Source organism: Uloborus diversus, unplaced genomic scaffold (assembly GCF_026930045.1).
Source record: "Uloborus diversus isolate 005 unplaced genomic scaffold, Udiv.v.3.1 scaffold_504, whole genome shotgun sequence".
In the NCBI taxonomy this organism is placed as follows: Eukaryota; Metazoa; Arthropoda; class Arachnida; order Araneae; family Uloboridae; genus Uloborus; species Uloborus diversus.
Genome location: NW_026558686.1, coordinates 18,044 through 37,500, shown reverse-complemented (window position 1 = coordinate 37,500; position 19,457 = coordinate 18,044). Strand labels below are relative to the sequence as shown.

General features: G+C 31.2%; 1 protein-coding gene across 3 annotated transcripts in view; it reads right to left on the bottom strand.

Annotated features, from left to right (window-relative positions):
* The window catches only part of LOC129233535 (phosphopantothenate--cysteine ligase-like), an 18,321-nt gene extending 585 nt beyond the window's left edge, over positions 1–17,736 (bottom strand). Inside the window, exons 1-7 of one of the 3 annotated variants that reach the window (XM_054867544.1) lie at positions 17,439–17,736; positions 14,884–15,061; positions 11,110–11,198; positions 9,710–9,852; positions 7,744–7,958; positions 4,763–4,879; positions 1,203–1,268 (exon numbers count right to left, since the gene is read on the bottom strand). In XM_054867544.1, the coding sequence (XP_054723519.1) occupies positions 1,203–1,268; positions 4,763–4,879; positions 7,744–7,958; positions 9,710–9,852; positions 11,110–11,198; positions 14,884–15,015 (762 nt within the window). In that variant the 5' untranslated portion in view covers positions 15,016–15,061; positions 17,439–17,736. Of the gene's footprint in view, positions 1–1,202; positions 1,269–4,762; positions 4,880–7,743; positions 7,959–9,709; positions 9,853–11,109; positions 11,199–14,883; positions 15,062–17,042; positions 17,148–17,306; positions 17,385–17,438 lie in introns of those variants that run through there. The other 2 variants (XM_054867547.1, XM_054867546.1) reach the window with 2 other exon arrangements.
* Between the last annotated feature and the right edge of the window lie 1,721 nt (positions 17,737–19,457).

Genomic DNA, 19,457 nt, shown 5'->3' with positions numbered 1-19,457 from the left:
GGTCAACTTAGACAGGTGATCAACTTACAAAGGTGGTCAACTTTACAGGTTTTACTAGTAAGTATGATGGATTCCCAACCTTCATTAAATATTGTAAATTATTTCCCCGAATTCTGAGATGAATTGTGTAATGGCTATGAGAAAAAAAAAATCTTGGTAGGAAGAAATTTAGAAATTAACATTGATTTGCCACAAAAAAAAAGGACAAAGAGCTTTTCAACTGCAACCAAAAAGAGAAAATAAATTTTTTACATACTGAAATTTTTACCATTTATGACTAACCATTTTTGAATTATGCAAGATACAAGGGCGCCCATATGCAAAATGGTAAGGGGGGCTCAGATATTTTCCCCATGGGTTAGGAGGGTATTTTCTCCATGGAAACCGATTTCAGGACAGATTAGAGTCATTAAAATATTTCGTTTTTAATAACATATTCATTAATGGCTGTAGAATAAACGTTTTTACATTTTTGCAAAGAAAAAAGTATGAAAAGCAAGGAAGTTCTAATTTCAAAGGGGAGGCTCAAGCCCCCCTATATGGGCGCCCTTGGCAAGATGCATACAAGAGCATATGTGTTAAATACAGATGTTCTAACAAAACTCATTAAAATGGACTTGGATGGGAGGGGAGGAGTTGTTTTAAAGACATATTTCAAAATTTTTGCCCCAAACCCCTACATATACAAAAAAAAAAAAAAAAAACTTATGGGCACCCTCAGCACTGAAAAACTTTAAACTTTTTTAGTTTATCTACAATTTCAACTTGGATTTGAAGGACAAAAACTTAAATATTTTTTAAGGAAAGCTAGAAGAAAAAATAAGTCATTTAAGTTGGTCCACTTGGCAATTAGCTCTGATAGCTGACCAGTCAACCAAACCAATCACCTAAGCACAATGGCAAATCTAGATTCAATACCTTCATATTTATAATGCTTGTACAGAATTAACAGGTATGCTGCTTAATTAACAGATAGGCTATTTGTGTCACTGTAAATTTATAATTAGGCTAAGGTAAATGTGCACCATCTGCATTTATTCATTTCTTATATACAAAGAATTTTTAAAAACTCCCAAAATAAGTTCTTAAATTTTTTTATTAAGTTATTGAATTTTCCATGAATATTAGTTATTTTTATACTTTATATAAATAATTCTTATGTATGCAATGTATATTATTTAACTCATAAATCAAACACTTACTTTATGTTGGTACCTTTCTAGTGCTTTTCTTGCTTTACTTATTAGAATTGATTCATCTGTTTCCAACTGTTAAAAAGATCAAAAATATATTTAAAAAAAAAATTTAGACTTATTTTAACACAAACCAATAATATTTTTTTTAAAAAAAGATAAATAACTTAATAAAAACTCAAATGAATCATTGTTAAGAACAGCATTGCCTAGCCTCTTCTACCTGAACGTCACACCTAATATTAAGATGAATCTTGCTTGCCAAAATAAGTATGAAATTCAAATTTACAGTAGACACTGGATAATTGAATCAACTGCTTTAATGAATTAAATCGTAAAAAACAGAACAAATCCAGCTTTATTGAATCAGCCACTTTATGGAATCAAAACTTTAAAACAAACGTGATTTACAGGGTGGTTATAAAATAACGTGAGGTGTTCAGATCCCTCTAGCAAGTGAGGTATTGGACAAAACATTGCCAAATTTCATAGGCATTACATAGCAGACCATGGGATTTTGATTTCTGCAATAAAAAAGTACCAAAATTCACTACCAGGGAGGATTTTGGTGCTGCAAAAGTGTATTACTTAGGAATACTGAAGAATTAAATGCTAAAAAATTTAGCACACATCAAGTTTTTAACTACAAATGTTTGCTGCTTTCAAATAAGATTCAATAAAACCAACAAGAAATTTCAATTTGTAACAGGAGAAGAATAATGCCAAAAGGGGTCACGAAGAAATTTTGGCGTGAAAGCAAGGATATCTTCTTGAATAATATTCATATAAGATGGTGCACCACCTCACGTTGAGCTTTAGGTACTGAGTGTATGGCGACAACATTTCTTTGATAGATTTATTAGTCATGCATTTCCTGCGGTATGGCCACTGTGGTCGCCCTATCTTTCCCCTTGTGACGTTCCGCCATGGGGATTTCTGAATGGTGTTGTGTTTATATGACGTGTTCTCGATGTCTCAACTTTGAAAACTCAAATAACATTGTAGGTAGGGGAAATTAATCCCCCCTCCCCCCCCCCCCCGGATGTGTGGAAAATATTGTGCATTGTATGCAGTGCATGGAAATTACCTCGATGTTGGTCATATTGAACCTAATTTGTTAGTAAAAATCATATTTTGGGAATAAAATCGATACATATATTTTGGCAGTTTGCATTTAATCCTTCTATATTCACAATAATACGCCTTTTCAACGCCAAAATTTCCCCTGGTGACGATTTTTTGTACTAATTTTTAATTTCAGAAATCGAAATCCCATGGTCTACTTTGTACGCTCTTGAAATTTGGCAATGTTTCATCCAATACTTAACTTGCTAGAGGATTCTAAACAGCTCACCTTATTTTATAACCACCCTGTATATAAGCGGCAGCCACTGTATTTACATTTTGCCTAACTAACATGGGAAATCAAAAGAAATGAAAGAAAATTATAAACCAAGAATTATTATTATTAATTACTACATGCTTTATTTATTAATGTGAAGCTTCCATCCCTTTTTTAGAAACCAAATTCTTATTCTTTGACAACATTTTTTTTCAACAATAATTCTTAATACTGAATGGAAATAATTGGTGCTTTGGAAGGTTACAGAACCTAGACTTAGATTGATAGTATTGAATATTAGAACAATCTACATGGATTAGCTTCATGCTCGTGAGTCATAAGTTTGGCAAAAACAACTAAGAACACTGAATTAAAAGTCGGTTTTCAAATTAAGATTAAGAAAAATCAAAACGGGTTTATCCATTTAAGAGCTTTTATGCCACAAACACAGATACACAAAAGATAAATAAATACCTTTGTGCTGAACAGTAAAGCAAGAAATAACAACGTCAAAAAAGCAAGCTGCAGATTACTGCAGACACGTGTTTTGGCGTCACAGGGAATGCCTTTTTCAATCTAATCTGCTATTTTTATTTTTTAAGCTGTATGCTTATCCAGCTCTTGGCTTTTGTCTGATGTCTTTCCATCCATAAGCTCATTACTTTTTGCATTGAAAAAGGCGTTCCTTGTAATGCCAAAACACGTGTCTGCATAATCTGCAATTTGTACTTTTTTGACGTTGTTATTTCTTACTTTACAGATACATATGTTTAACTTATGTGTTTACATGTTTAACCTTCCTTTTTGCATCAGGCGTTAAAAAAAAATTAGATGCATTTTTATGGAAACTTAAACAGTGAAATATGAGGTAAACAAACTAAGAATTTTGATATCCATACCCCCCCTCCAATGCCCACTCAACCTCATAACAGAATAATAACAAGCTCTAGATATTCCAAATTCTTCAACCCAACTGAACACAAGAATGTCATACATATTTTTTTATGAAAGAACATTGGGAATGTAATTTTTAAAAGTCTTTAAAAAAGCTATATGAGCAATTCTCCAGAAAAGTGTTTTTTTTGCACTCCAAAGTTTCTTTAGAAAGACAAGATATGTATGTCTGTAAACTGTAAAAGTTTCACAAAATATCCTCAGTACTTTCAGAAATATTGAAAGTCAGAAATTTTCTGAATGCAATATTTTTCTTTCATCAATTTCCCTAGATTTTGATTCATGAATCAATTGATTAGTGAATACTTCATTAAATTTGTTATCTAAAATCAAAATAAATATACTAAGAAAGTACTAAGGTATTGAACATTTTTAAAATGCTTTTCAACTAATTGTCTAATGAGTTTCAGTTGAACTTATGAAATAAAACATCCAAAGGAAAAAAATTAAGTTTTACAAAATCAAGCATCTAAAATATTAGAAATAATGCACTTAGTATGTTTTTATCCTTAGTCTATCTTTATCACTTACATGTTTATAATTTTTGAACTGGATGGTAATGATATTTTAACGTATTTCACCAGACAAGAAATAAAATATTGCCACTGTCATTAAAACTTGACATATTTTTAACAAAGGCTCATTTAATATTAGCATGAAAAGAACAAAATTGCTTTATAATGTTAAACCCAACTCATTATGAGTAAGGATGTTATCGACAGAATTATTTTTTCCCTATTGACTTTGATATTAAAAACACTTAATCAGTAAGCTTAAAAACTTGCACAGGCAAAAGTCTTATTTTATAAGTTATGGTGGCTGCTACTATAAATGAGAGGCCTTTGAAAAGCGTGTAAAAACTGTAGGATAGTAATGACGCAAGATGCTGGGGACAATTTTTAACTATGCAAGAAGCATATTAATATTTTCAATCAAACAAAAAAGAAACTTGATTTCAAATAAGAATTCTTGAAGCATTGTAAAACTCTATTTCAGAGACATAAATTTAAAAAATCTAACAGAGATGAAAATACATCTCAGAATTTGCTTTAAAATAAATAAAGATATTAAAATTAAATTAATTAATTAATTAATTTACAGCAAATATACAAATAAAAAAAATAATTAAAATACTGGTAACAATTTTTTTAGTCATTTAAATGCAGATGCACCCCCTGCATATGATTCTACCAGTGCCTGTGCTCGGCTCCAATTAGTTTTGACATCTGTAGATCCACTGCACGATCTTTCAAGAAAATTTTACATGACTTACTTTGAATGAAACTACAAATGCATCAGGAACCCAGTAGCGGACAAGGGGTTGAAGCAATTTAGGAACCATTCTTAAATTCAAGCTAAGCTCTTCATCCGATGAAATCTTGTGTGTTGCCTAAAGAAAAAAAAATCTTAAGTAATTCAAACTGGTTATGAAAAGAAAAATATATAGATAAATCGTATTAACATGCAACAAGATTGACATAACTCTTTTTCAGTAAAAATATTTAACACATTGGCTTTCTAGCAACATACACACACACAAAAAGAGTTTCGGGGTTTAAAAAATTTTACATAAAGATATAAAAAAATGGAAGTTATTAAAAATATATTTGAATTTGTAAAAACTCAATTATGTACTCTCTACTACTGCCTGCACTCTTATACCACCAACAGGACTAAATGTAGAGCATTTATGATTCATCAATGTTACTTCATTTTTCACTTATGTTGAGTTAATTTCAATGTTTAATGCTGATTAGTATCTGATTGAAGTACATAAAAAGCAAATAGTCTAATTTTATTACATTTTACATGTACTATATTTTAAAAGCATTAACAAAAGGTTTAAAATGCACAGATAGCAATAAAATTGCAGACATGTGTTTTGGAGTTAAAACTAACCCCCTTTTTTAAGCACTTTTATTATACTTGGCCTGGTTGTCACGGAGTAATCTTAGGCATGCTTTTGCTTATATCTCAGCAACGAGACCAATTAGAGACTGGGATTTCACTAAATGATTTGCTTAATCTTAAGGTACAACTTAACGCTGAAAAATTAAAATTCTAAAATAAAATTATTATTTCAGTTGGGATAGAAAACAGCAAATTTCATGTAATTTCCCTGTTTAAGTGTTTAAATATAAAACCCATTGTTATAAAATTTGTTGCCTTGCAAAAGTAATGTTAAAAGCAATCATAATGAAAATTTTGAATCAAGGCGTCTCTGAAGCAAGCATGAAATTAGCAAACATAAATCCTAGAGAGGAACAAGGATTCATTTTTAGCGCCAACTGCTTAGTTTTAGACATGTATGTAGGTTTTTTTCCTTTTTGTACCGAGCATTTATATGAAAAAATAAGGTGACGTTTTGTGATGGTAAAATTATTCTATTTCTGAAATACATTTACACTAAAAAGAATAAAATAACAGAATTAAAAAAAAAATACTTAGCATTTTTTATAATGCACTCAAAAAGACAAAATAACTTTTCTGGGTCAGAAAAGACAATTTAAGAATTCCTGTAGTTTTCGAAAATTCCAAGAAAATGACATCACAAAAAAAGAAAAGTGCGGTTCTAGTCATTTCAAACCAAACTTTCCCAATAAGAAAAATATGCATGTTTCAACACTCAAAGTTGTGATTGAAAGCTAGATAATGAGAAGAAATTCTCTTCATGACTTGATCCACACTTTTCTTCGTTTGTGGTGTCATTTTCGAAAACTACAGGAATTCTTAAATTGTCCTTTCTGACCCAGAAAACTTATTTTGTCCTTTTGAGTGCATTATGAAAAGTGCTTAACATTTTTTTTTTTAAATTCTGTTATTTCATTGCAGAGAAATTAGCTTATTGATAAAAAGACATCTGACAAAAGCTTGTGTAACCTTAAACACATGTCTACAATTTCATTTTTTGTTGTGCATTGTAAAATTTGCTTTAAAGTATTTAACTTTTTACAAGTAGGAACTAGTAAGTAAACATTTTAAAAGTAAGAACTATAGAAAAAAAAATTATGAACACAATTTTCTACAAGTAACTGATCATAAAAAAGCTTTTCAGAAAAAATATGTATGCAAAGTAAAATGTGATAATGGAAGACTATAAATTTCAAGACATACAATAAACAACAGTACTAAAGAATATTTAACACAGAGGATTAAACTCAAAATTAAATACAACATTTATTATTTTATTTTGAAAAAATTGTAAATGAAGGCCTTTTTTTTGAGTGATGAGAATGTGACTGGTTTGAAAAGAATTTTAATGTTTGTTAAGTTTATGAGAAAAGGATGTCCTCTCGTGTTCAAATCCATGTGATACAAAAAATTTAAAAGAACTAGACAATTTTTCATTTGAGGCAGTGAGAAGCAAAGGGAGTAAGTGGACTTCATAAAGTTTTGAGTAAACTGCATTTAAAGTTTCTGTCCTAAGTTGGCTTTCATTCAATTTTTTTTCCAAATCTTGCTGTATAGCAAAACCTACCAGGCCTACTAAAACCATCTCTTGCTCAAAAGCAAAGAAGTTTTCCTACTACTTGTATTGTTATCACCTTTTTTTTTTGGGGGGGGGGCTCATACTACATCCCTTTTCTTCTCACTACCTCATTTTTTAATCATTATAAATAAAATTAAATCAAGTCAAATTAAGTGTAAGGTGCCTACAGTGTTTTAAGGTATAATCAGTAATAGGAAGTAGGAAGACCAATGTTTCTGATTGACTTTTTAATTTTTTTATTTTGCATACATCTGACTGAAGGGAAAATTATATGATAAAGTTTTGGATTATTTCCCTATTAACTTTGATACATTTACCGACTAAATGTGCCGACCGACCGAGTATCATTTGTTGCTTCTGTTCCTATTACAAAAGGTACTAAATTTTCTAACCACGAACAAGTTGGTCTGGCTGAAGTGACAGGAGATGAGAAATTGGGGTACAGTAAGCAAAAATATTTTGCCTCTGCTGCATATGGATTGAGTTGAATGATATTTCATCCTCTATAAATTTCCTTTTTCATTTCATACACTACCTGACAAGAGCAACATTTAGTTGCTCTTGTCTTTGCTTTTTTCAAATTTCATATTAGTTATCTGAATAAATAAAATATTCTGCACTAACTTGAGTGGATTTTATTTTAATTTCCGAAGCACATCAAGTTTGAGCTGAAAATTATATGCAGGCCTTGCAGATACTTACTATAAATTTTGATGCACATTTGTGTCATGTAATATATGAGACAAAAGACATTTCAAACTTACCATTTCTTGACGTGGAATGTAAAAATCAGATACTGCAGCTGCTAAATACAATATTGCATTTCTGCCCATAGGTTTCAGTGCATGGGAAGCCTCATATAATATATGAAAATATGATGATAGGGTAGTAAATGGAATCTTGATCAGCATTTTCTTCGCACAAAGCCTTTTGTATTCATTTGATATTTCTGCTAATTTATTACACAGGTCACCATGAACTATAAAAACAAAAGATTTTTGTTAATGTCATAATTGGTTGGTTGGTTTGATTTTTATGGTGCAATAATAAATTACTGCAGCAATTCTATAAACAATAAAGTAAACGAGAAACAAGAACTTAATATATTACAGCGAAATCATGTCATAACGAGTACCAATGCAACAAAATATTTGTTTCGAACAAATACATTTTCAGTCCCCATTCAATCGCCATTAATTACATTACTTGAATTCCATTGCACTGAACAAGATTTGCAGTCCCTTGAAGTTTGTTGTAATAAGATTTCACTGTACTGTCTATTTAAAATTTCCAATGATGATTCAAAGACACAAAGCTTACAATAGTTCTGCCAAATTCCATTTAATTATATATTTATTGCGGCACACCAATACTATCATCCCCTTCATCAATAACTATCCCATGTTTGTTAGACAGCCAAAAATGATAACTCATCCAAACTAATTGTTACCATTTTCTGAAATTCACTTAGGAGTTCACCAATGAGAGGTTATAAAGCCTCATATTACCTTGGAAAAGCCAGTTTTTTAAAAATCTTTTTGAAATTATATTCTTTGTGATTAAAGTTCAATTTTGTAAAATCCAATTGCAGCATTATTCTACAGATACAGATGTCTTACTTTGGTACATAATTAGGAAACTTCATGGAGGAAAGCAAGCTGCAACTCTCATGCACAGAGTGCATTTTGGCAAATTGCTTTGCTCCAAAAAGTAACATGCAACTAATTCCTATATACTCCTCAGTTCCGGCAATCTCTGTGGGAGATGCTAAACAACACTTACAAAAACTGCTGCCAAGGTAAATAAAATGTGTCAAAGCAGCAGTTATAGTTAATTATTTTGCTAGTGGGTGACAGTACTTTAAAAAAAAAGGCATTTCATTGACACATTTTCCTTCACATCTTGTTTATCATCATCATCATTGGCTCAACAACCCATTGTGGGTCCTGGCTTTTTCCATATGTTTCTTCCAGTTGGGTCTATTTTTCGCTTGACTTCTCCAATTTGGGGATTTAATAGTTTTGAAGTCTCTTTCCAAGCAATCCAGCTATTGAATTTTTAGACTTCCTCTCGGACGTTTGCCAGTTGGTCTTGCATTTCGAATCTTAAGTGGGATGGATTCAGGGGCTATCTTATTTAAGTCAAATGAAAATACCACTTTCTAAAAAGAAGAAAATTGCATTCGCATCTGTCCCTATTTTTAATTATTTTCATGATAGAATATTATTAAACACTAGAAGCAATTTTAAAATTGCTTCTACATTTGAACGTAGCCATTGCCTGTTTGGTAATATTTTAATAGTTGAAATTGTAACCCTAACTCCAGTGGATGAACCCTAAACTCCAATAGGTAGTGTTCATTGTTGATCATTTTTTCGTTTCTTCATTCCCCTGAAAGGACACATCTTACCAGTAAAACATTAAGTTACAGGATGGAGTTCAGTCTTGCAACACTAAAGCCTTTCCCAGCATGTTAAACATTACCAAAACATATTAGCAATTTATCACGCCGTAGCGCGAGTTTTATTGTTGAAACACATGGGTTACTTGATCATCAGCTATTATTTATATGAGGATGCTTCAAATCATTTCTGTACTTTTCTAATCTTAGAACCAATTTATTCAGGGTATGATTCAAAGTTTCTCTTGGGGGTGGATATGCAGGTAAACATAGCAATATTAAAATTAATTAGATTTATTTTTTAAAAATTTAAATGTTTATTGGCAAACCTGTAATGCTCCAGTTTCCGTCCACAGCTTGTTCAGTAACAAGAGATTCCATCAGGTCTGATACTGGAACATGCCTCACAAATGGTTCCAATGACTTACTACGATGCAAGAAAATGACAGCACAACCTGCTTTTAAGAAATATCGAAAATTTGTTAAGAAATTATCTAACTATTTAGTTTACAATGTATATTTGGTTCAACCCTATGGAGCAAAATGATACAAAAACAAAAGACAGAAAGGAACAGCTATTTCTTATTGACTATTAAAAATGCCTGAAGATCTATTGAGGTATGATTTTTTCCTCAATTCAAGATTAGATAGGGATTACAAAAGTTGAAGACAAAATTATTTTAATTTTAATTTTCTTTGTTTTAATTTCAGTACCTTAATGTTCTTTATGTCTGAATATCTTATCAAAGTTAGTAACATGAAAAAAATTGCAATGAGAAATAATGCAAGAGCTTTTGAAGTTATACGGGCTGCAGCAGGGGTGCGCCCCCTCTAAATTTTGCAAAGACCCCTCCCAAAAAGCAAGAGCTCCTCAAACTGAAAAAATCCCCTCAACCCCCCCCCCTAAAAATTTCAATGATGTAGTCTGTGCCATGCCCCCCCCCCTCCCCCTTAGGTGAACAGCCCTGGATTGCAGTACATCAACTCAATTATGCATGTCTGATAGGGTGATAGGAGTGCAGTCAGAAGGAGGTTAGAAATTATCTGCCCTACAGGATCCCCCCCCCCCACGTACACAGTATAAAATTCTAGGTGATCAAATCCACATGTATATATAAGTACATGCATGTACCTATAAGTATAATCAGTTCAGCCAGAGTATGTTCAAAACAGTATGAACACACCATAATTTAAGTAATTAATGTTCAATTAACTTGTCAAATTTATACTACTCTGATTCTGAGCTGGGTCCCCACAAGGAACAGGCCCCTAGTTTCCCACTAGGCTTACATGGCCTCTTGTTGGCCCTGACTGACAATCATGAGCTAACAATATGCATAAGAACAATCCTTTCATTTCAAATTTTCTGCATTTAAAGCATATGTTAGTATAAAATGAAAACCTATGAAAGTGATAGTAAGATTTTTGAACTTTAAGGAATTTAATCTATTTTAATGCAAAAAAAAAAAAAAATCAAATATAAAATAGAAAAACTTTGAGCTATTATTTTCTTTAATCATTCAGTATTACAGTGCAAGACACACTGTAAACCTATCAAATTTCTTAAAAAACATTTTTACGAATTCTGCTGCAAGTATTATCACACTAGTATAAATGTAACATTGTTTAAGAATAAAAGAAGATGCAATTAAAAAGACCTTACTACTAAAAAGATTCAATGCTTGAAAATTTAATACATTAATAAAAAAAAATGACTATCTAAGGATACTCTGCAGATGATGAACCTCTGGTACCAGCACTAAAATTATCAACAAATCTAACAGTGTTGTGTTCAAGAGGCACTGTTGTTCCACCAGACTGAAACAAAGAACATAAGTTAGGAAAGGCCAGCAAAACAAGGAACATAAAAGATCAAGTTCTGAACTAGATAAAATTACCAATTTGAAAAAATATTATCCCAGAATCAGTAAAATAAGAGATATTTAACTATTCTTTAACTTGTATATATACCCAAATCAAGAAAGGATCCACTCCATGCCTTCAAAGTGGGTTTTTAGGGTTTCAACCCCTCCCATTTGGGAAAAAATAATTATAACTAAATTTAACTTTAATGTTAAAGTTTGTGCACAGCACATTTTAAAAAATTGTCAAAGTTTTGTTTATTTAGTTTGTATTTCATAATTTTTATACACTTGTGCCTTCCCTTGAAATTCGTTCAATTCTCCCTAGAGGCTGTGCCCTCCAGGTTGAGAACTCCTGCTTTATATAATACTAGTGGCACCCGCACGGCTTCGCCCGTAATAGAAAAATTAAAGGTCTTTTGGTTCGCCTGTATATTTACAAAATGGTGAATTTTCTCGCCAATTGGCTTGTACCGACGTTACAGTTCCACGTTATGATAATTTCGTATCTCGCCAAGTGGCTTGTGCCCATGTTACGGTTCCACGTTATGATAATTTCGTAATTTATGATAGTTTTTTTTTCTTAAAATTGGAATAAAAAAAGAACCACATCGAATTTTCGAAAAATCGCTTCGAGGTGCACACCCCCATGCTACATACTAACTTTGTGCCAAATTTCATGAAAATCGGCCGAACGGTTTAGGCGCTATGCGCGTCACAGACATCCTACCGACATCCACCGGACAGAGAGACTTTCTGCTTTATTATTAGTAAAGAAAAGGCAGAGAAAAGAAGTGTACAAAGTGTACAACTTACATAAAAAAATACTGTACCACGTGGCCAGACTAACGTAAGTCCGAAAACGGCGATTTTCAGGTTATTACTGCATTGTATGTAAGAATCTTACCTCTCATTGAGCCATAAAAAGTAATTATTTAAAAAAAAACTAAAAATCCTGCCTTTTCTGACTTACTGACCAGCAAAGCTTTTGAAAAAAAAATTGTGGACTGATGATGTTTCTTTTCTTTTTTCTTTTATTTTTCTATCTTTCACCTTCCATCCTTTTTTTGCAAAAAACAAAACAAAAACAAACTTAGCATTTGCAGATTTGCGGGCAGTTAAAAGGCTGTGAGTTTTGATGTGTTAATCAGAATTTGTTTTGGTATGAATTTAAATGTGAAAAAGAAGAAAACTTTTGACTCAGGGATTGATAAACACTTGTGAAAAAAATTTGCAAATGGGTGAGGGTTTTTTTTTTCTTTCTTACCAAATAATAATAACAACAAATGAATTAATGAATACAGTGGCTCCCAAAAGTGTTCGTACACCTTTGACTTTCAATGAAATAGGCCCCATGCATTGGTTAGAATTGATATTTCGGAATAGGTATTTAATTATTATAAGATAAGTGATCTATTTTTAACAAAGCTACACAAAATTTTTTAACGAAACATTAAAACTTAATTTTTTAAAAATCAAAAACCAAAACTACCGGAAATTTTATCTCACAAAAGTCTTCGTACACTTTGAAAAAATGTCAAAAAATTAGTAAATAATCTAACTTTTTACAAAATTATTATTTAGTAGAATATCATGCAGTATCAACAACAGCTTTTAAATGTCTCGGAATAGATATCATTGTTTTTTCTTTCTTTTTTTATGCAACTTCTGAGTAAGTGTTCAGCTGCTCTTCGAGTCTTACTGTTTCTAGTTCGTTTTTCGTTTCAATGGTGTATTTTCGTAATCTAGCCGCCAGATATTTCCAAATATGTTCCCTGAAGTTTAAATCTGGCGATTGAGAAGATATTTCTAAGTTTAAGGACAATTTTTGAGGCACCAAACGCAAACGTGTACTTCTTATCGTTATTTTGATAAAAAAAAACAAAGTTGTTTCCAATTACCAAATTTCGGGCTAAGAGTTTAAAATTGTTTTTTTTTTAATATTTAAATGAACAGCATGATTCATTATTTCTTCTAAAAATTCTAAATTTCCAAGTCCTGATGCAGTTATGCACCCTCACACAAGAACACCTTCACAGTCCTGATTAACTGATCCAACTAAGTTCTTAAGATTAAATTCCTCATTTTTTTCTTCTATTGACAGATATACAACAATTTAACCCAAAATATTGAATTTATTTTCATCTATAAGTAAGACGTTGTTCCAAAACGTTTTGAGCTTATTTACCATTGATTTTACAATGGAAAGCGTAAGCTTATCGGTTTTCGCACGAACAAGAAAATTTCTGCGTGAAGAGGTCTCCTTTAATCCAGCTAATCAGAGAACTTGGCGAACAATATTAGGTGAAAATTAAACATAAAATATTTCATTCAATTCTGCAGAAGCTTTTTCAGCACTCAAACGTGTATTTTTCATAATTATTTTAACTGTAAACCTCCGATCACGCTTTGTTAACTTTGCCAGTTGACCTTTTCTTACCTTATTTTCGATCCGATTCTTGTCTTTAAATCATTTTATCAAGCACTTCACTATAGAATGGTATAAATTAACTAATTTAGAGACGATTTAAACCAATTTATGTCTACTGTGAGGGGAAAGAATCAAATTTCGAGTCGTGTTTGTTGTTTTTTACGCATACCTGCCATTTAAAAAATAATAAGCAGAATATTAGGGAATAAATAAACAAAAACTGAAAGGTAAATGACTTTAAAGTGTCATTACAATGCAAAAGTAATAAAAAAACCACATATGATAATTTTAATCATGAATATATTTGAAAATATTTCAGTGTACGATGACTTTTGTGGCATATTTTTTCTCTGTCTCTTCGTTTTTTGACAAATTTCAAAAATAGAATCTGGCAATATTTTGAAAATAACTACTGGGTTTTATTCAGAATGGTATAGGAATGGTGTGGAAAACAATTGAACTTCATATTCAAATTCAGTTTTGCGTTATTTCGGTTTTACTATAAAATTTCAAGATGTACGAACACTTTTGGGAGCCACTGTATATACTATCAAAACTTTACTTCATGTTAAAGAATTGTTACAATAAAGGTTAAAATGCTAAGAATAAGATCTTAACTAACTATTGCAATAAACATAAATAAAAAACCATAGATAAAGACCTTGTTGGGATATTATCAGTGGCGCACAGAGGAAATTTTTCAAGAGAAGGGGTCCAGGATCGAATGTCCACCATTCTCATCACACTCTAACACACATGCATATTCTTTTTGAACAAGGAAATTGCATTTACAAGGATGAGCAAAATTCTCTGAGGACCGGTTAAATCTTTCTGCAGACCGTTGCCGGTCCGCCCGACTACTTGTTGAAGATCACCGCTTTATCAGTATCATAAGAGTTTGAGTCCCAACCTTTGTGTTTACACCAGATAAAATTTTTTACGCTCTCCTGCAAGGTAGTGAAAATGTCACTTGCATTAGCTTAGATTCAAGCTGAAACATGTCTTAGGAAAGCGACCTAAAGTTTAATTGTACATACATTTCTGTTTGTAATGTTTAACACTATCCAATAAGTAAAATGTTTCATTAATCGACAAACTAAAAATAATATGCATGATTAACTCAGTTATTATCACAAAGAATTAAAATAACATATATCAGGTTGCTGAATAGAGGAAATATAGATAGCAAATGAAATTAAAAATGTTATACCGTGACCAACACCACACGGGTATTGTTTGAAGCATGGTGACTGCAAAACTCAATCAACTGAGCCTTGATCTTGGGCAAATCTGATGGTGGTGGATTATCTTCATAATATTGTTTCCAAGAAGATTCACTCATTTTTGATCCCAGCTGACCTAATGCTTCATATGAAGAAATGATTTATCTAATAAAGAAATTAATTATATGGTAGATATTTTTTTTTTTTTTTTTGCAGAATAACAGTATAATTTTTTTTTAAACACTACCATTATTTCGAAATTTCTACCAGTAGCATGTTGGGGACACTGCGAAAAACCAAAATATTTCTTTCTTTGGCAAATTTTGTCTGACAATTTGGACGATAGACGCAGGGTTGTAGTTTTGGCCGGACAAAACTGATTTTATCCAAGCCACTGGCTAAAACTGGTTAAAACCGGCCAAAACTGGATTTAACCACCATAGAACTGACCAAAACAAAATTACATGAAAATACACTTCTAATTTGTATGTATGTGAGCTATGTGTGTTTTGCAACTAATAAATCTGTTAGTTGGAAGTTTTTAAATTAAGCACAGCAATTTTAGTAAATTAAATATAATATTAGTGAAGTAATTTACATAGTTACAACAATAGTAGTGAACAAATTTCAACTTTCTTCAAAATTAATAACGCCTGTTATTACAAAACGCCTGTAACATAAATATAGCAACTTTTTAGTAGTGTGGCTTTTAAATTTTCAAAAGTGTTTCTCCCCCTGTACCTTTAGTTTTGTTTTTAAAAAATGCCTATATATGTTTCTAAAATATTTTTTTTCTCTCATTTATTCTTCAAAATTACTTGAAATACTTTCAAATACTTTGTACATTTGTGTGTGAGAATTAAAATCTATCTATTCAACTTACAATGTTTCACTCTATTATTTTTTTAATGTTGCTGCATATTTTTCATATAAACCTTATCTTCTAAACATGCTGTAATTTCTATAATTTGTAAAACATACTATTTAGATCAATAATGAAAAATGATTGATTATGGTTTGTTTTGCATTTCTTTTTAATAAATTATTATTTGGTTTTCATTTAAAATTTGATAATTATCTAAGTGGCCAAAACTGGATAAAACTGATTTTATCCCGGCCGGTTTAAACCGGTTTCATCCATGGTTCAAACCACCACTGGCCGAAACTCTTACAACCCAGCGATAGAGACAGTATTGCAATAATTAAATTTTTAAATGCCTAAATGTCCCTTTTTGTTAGATGCTTGTTTGTTTGTAGACCATATTTTATCATTCACCAAAATTTGGCTTTCCTTTCATTGAGAATTTTTCTCTCTTTAAAGTTCAGAGTGCCCCAGAGTGTAATACAGAAAAAAAAATATTGGCAGGAAGACCTTTAAAATAAAATTAAACAGTAAATTTATGAAAAACCTAATAATAATTCTGCATATTTTTAGCCGTTTTCATTGTGTGACTTTTGTTTTGGAATCCAAAACTGGAAAATCCAGAACTTTTTTATTTTACTTTCGAATGTTTTGTACTGAAAAATATGCATGAAAGTTTTTCAAAAAAGGATTTTAAAGGAGAAAAAAAAAAATTCTCCTAATTTTCAAACGGAAAGTCTGAAAACAAAACTACATGAGGAATCATATTGAATTAAAATGATCTAATTGAAGACCAAATGATAAAATAACATTGGTCAGTAACATACTGATTGCTTAATGTACAAATGTGGTTATTGACAACTTTTCTAAAAATAGAGTAAAGGAATGAACTGGAAGATGGTGATCAAATCAATTACAAAAATCTTTAACTAAAAAAAACAAGGATTTCAGATGTATCAAATAAAAATATTTGTACTTTTATACAATAATAAATTTTTTTAATGATAAAACTGATAATTTTGATAGTGATTTTGAAAATATACCATATAAATAGGATCAGAATGCTGGGTATTAATTTATGCTCATTCATCTATTAATTTGTTTTCCCAAGTGCATTTCATTCTATTTTACCTTTTAATGAGTATATAGAAGTTAAAAAATACAATTAGGAGAAAACAAATCCATTTTTTTAACGGTTACAAATTATAAACAAGTTACAAAATGTGTTAACTGAAAATAAACCAACAATAATTAAATTACAATTTATCAATAAACAAAAATCACTCTAAAAGTGTAAAATATCTCTGAAAAAGACATATACATCAGAAGAAGGGAATAATATGTTACAAGAAACATTTATCAATGACACTTGTATTTTTCAATTTAAGTAATCTTCACAAGTGATGTACCTACTATTTAAAAGGGAGAAAAAATTATGATTAAAATTTTTGCAAACAATAATTAATCTCAGAATTTAATTTTCTTCAATTTCAATTGGAAACACATGATTTCAATTACTGATTTCGATAAATAACTGCATTTGCTGACCTTTTCAAAACTTTTAGTTTAATTTGTATTAAATTACACAAGTTTCGAAGTTTCAATGATGTTACAACAATCGTTTTCAATTATTCTTAACAGTAATAAATTGAAATCAAAAAAAACTCAAACTATACAAACCAGATAGAAGTTTCGAAAGGAAGTGGCACAGACCAAAGAATTTCTTTTGAACTTAAAAAAATTAATAATACAACTTCATGAAACATGAATTGTAAACGTAAAGAGAATCTTGACACCACTTTTGACGATATCACGTTGATTGAATGAAAGACTTTTAAAGTCAAAAGTACTTGATTGATGACATGTCTCTTGTATATCCTGGATCACATAGCGTATGCTTTTTTCCTCATTCCTTCAAAGTTCACGAAGATTTCATAATACTACTTTGTAGATTACCCATCATTAAAGTAAACACATGCTGTGAAGCAGACAACTATTTTTCTGTTGCCATTTTCCTTGGAATAAACTCCATCTATCGTTTTATAAAAAGGAAGAACCCTATTCACCTGACGTCATTGCCGGTATAACCACCACATTTGTGAGTACTTTAGCAGACGAAAAGTCGATTCTCCTTGGTCTCTGATTCTGATAGCACATGCATTTATGAGGCTTACAAACACTTCTTTCTGTTGAAAATTAGATCTTTCGAATGTTTTTAACTTACAAATGTTGTAAAAGAATGATGAACGATTCATTTTTTGGGAGATATTCTCTTTGTAGTTGTTATTGGATGCTCACTTTTCTCAGCATTTTTCATGCAGTCATATAAGTCTTTTAGTTCTACTTATGTCCACGGTGTACTCATCAAGTCCAGTGATTATTAAATGAAACGAGTTTTTATAGCACTACTAACACTGAATTTTAGATCAAAATACCCGTAGACGGTCTATTTTCAAAATTTACAATTAGTTGCGCCATTAGTTCTAAAAAACCAGAGCATGGGACAGCACAAATACATGGGACAAATTATACTTCGAAAACTTGACCATTTTGAGGAAGTTCATATTAAAAAATAAAAAAACTCTTGAGTATACATTTGTACTAAACGTTCGGGAATATTGGTAACAATTGTAGCTAAATAAGGTGCTCAATAAATTGTGGTGAGACACGTCCGTGGACAGTGGCCGAGCGATCAATAAGTACAAACTCCAAAACATCGACCTGTGCAAGATAGGGAGTAGCAAGGTTCGATGACTGCCTGAGTTTGGTGATCAAGTTGGGTTTGTGTGCAATTAACATCTTTGCAGGTGTGCTCTGAAAAATCCTTCCCTACTAGCAAAATTTCTTGCATCAACCTTGACAGATCTTGATATTATACTGACGGCGTCAATATTGACGTGTTTCATACTGCATAAAGCTTGCATAAAGATTAAAAAGCAATATTACTATAACAACACGTATGCAACATTGCATTCATCTTAAAATATCAATATTGATATTACCTTAAAATAACAACATTGCATACATGTTGATGCCGTCAAGATGATATTGATTTCATGCTGTCGCCGTCAAGGTAATTAGTACACAATAGAGCAGGTGGACCTTCGTTGATACTTGCGCATGCGCACAGTTCTTTCTACCCAGCGTCCCTCGCATTGCTGGCACATTGATTCAGTCAGTTCAGAGGAGTTGCACGTGGCTTTGCATTTTTTAGGCTTCGTTAAGTTGGTTGCTTAGTTATTAGTGGGGAATAGTATTGTTTTAGGAATAACTTATGAATAACTGATATTTACATTTATTTATTAATATAGTACTAAACAAGTCATATCGCAGACGATGTGCGATCAATGTTAGAAATGGCCGAAAATAACAAAGGACATGAAGTCCGGAATTTCGTATTATCACTTCATTCTCACAAGTAAGATTAATTTTATTCAATGGTTATTTATGTTATTCTTTGAGATAAATTCATATGTTTTGTCCATGGGATATTTTCAATGCTGACATCCATTTGAAAATGTACTTTATTGTATTTATTTATTATTTTGCTACCTTTACTCTTAAATGTGCTATAAAAACTTCCGCAATTATTTCTAAATAGGCATTTTATGTCTTTATAATACAATTAGAAGCAAGAATTTAAAAAATAAGTCAAGTATTACGCAAAACGAAGAAACTTTCATTCTTTTAAATTAAATT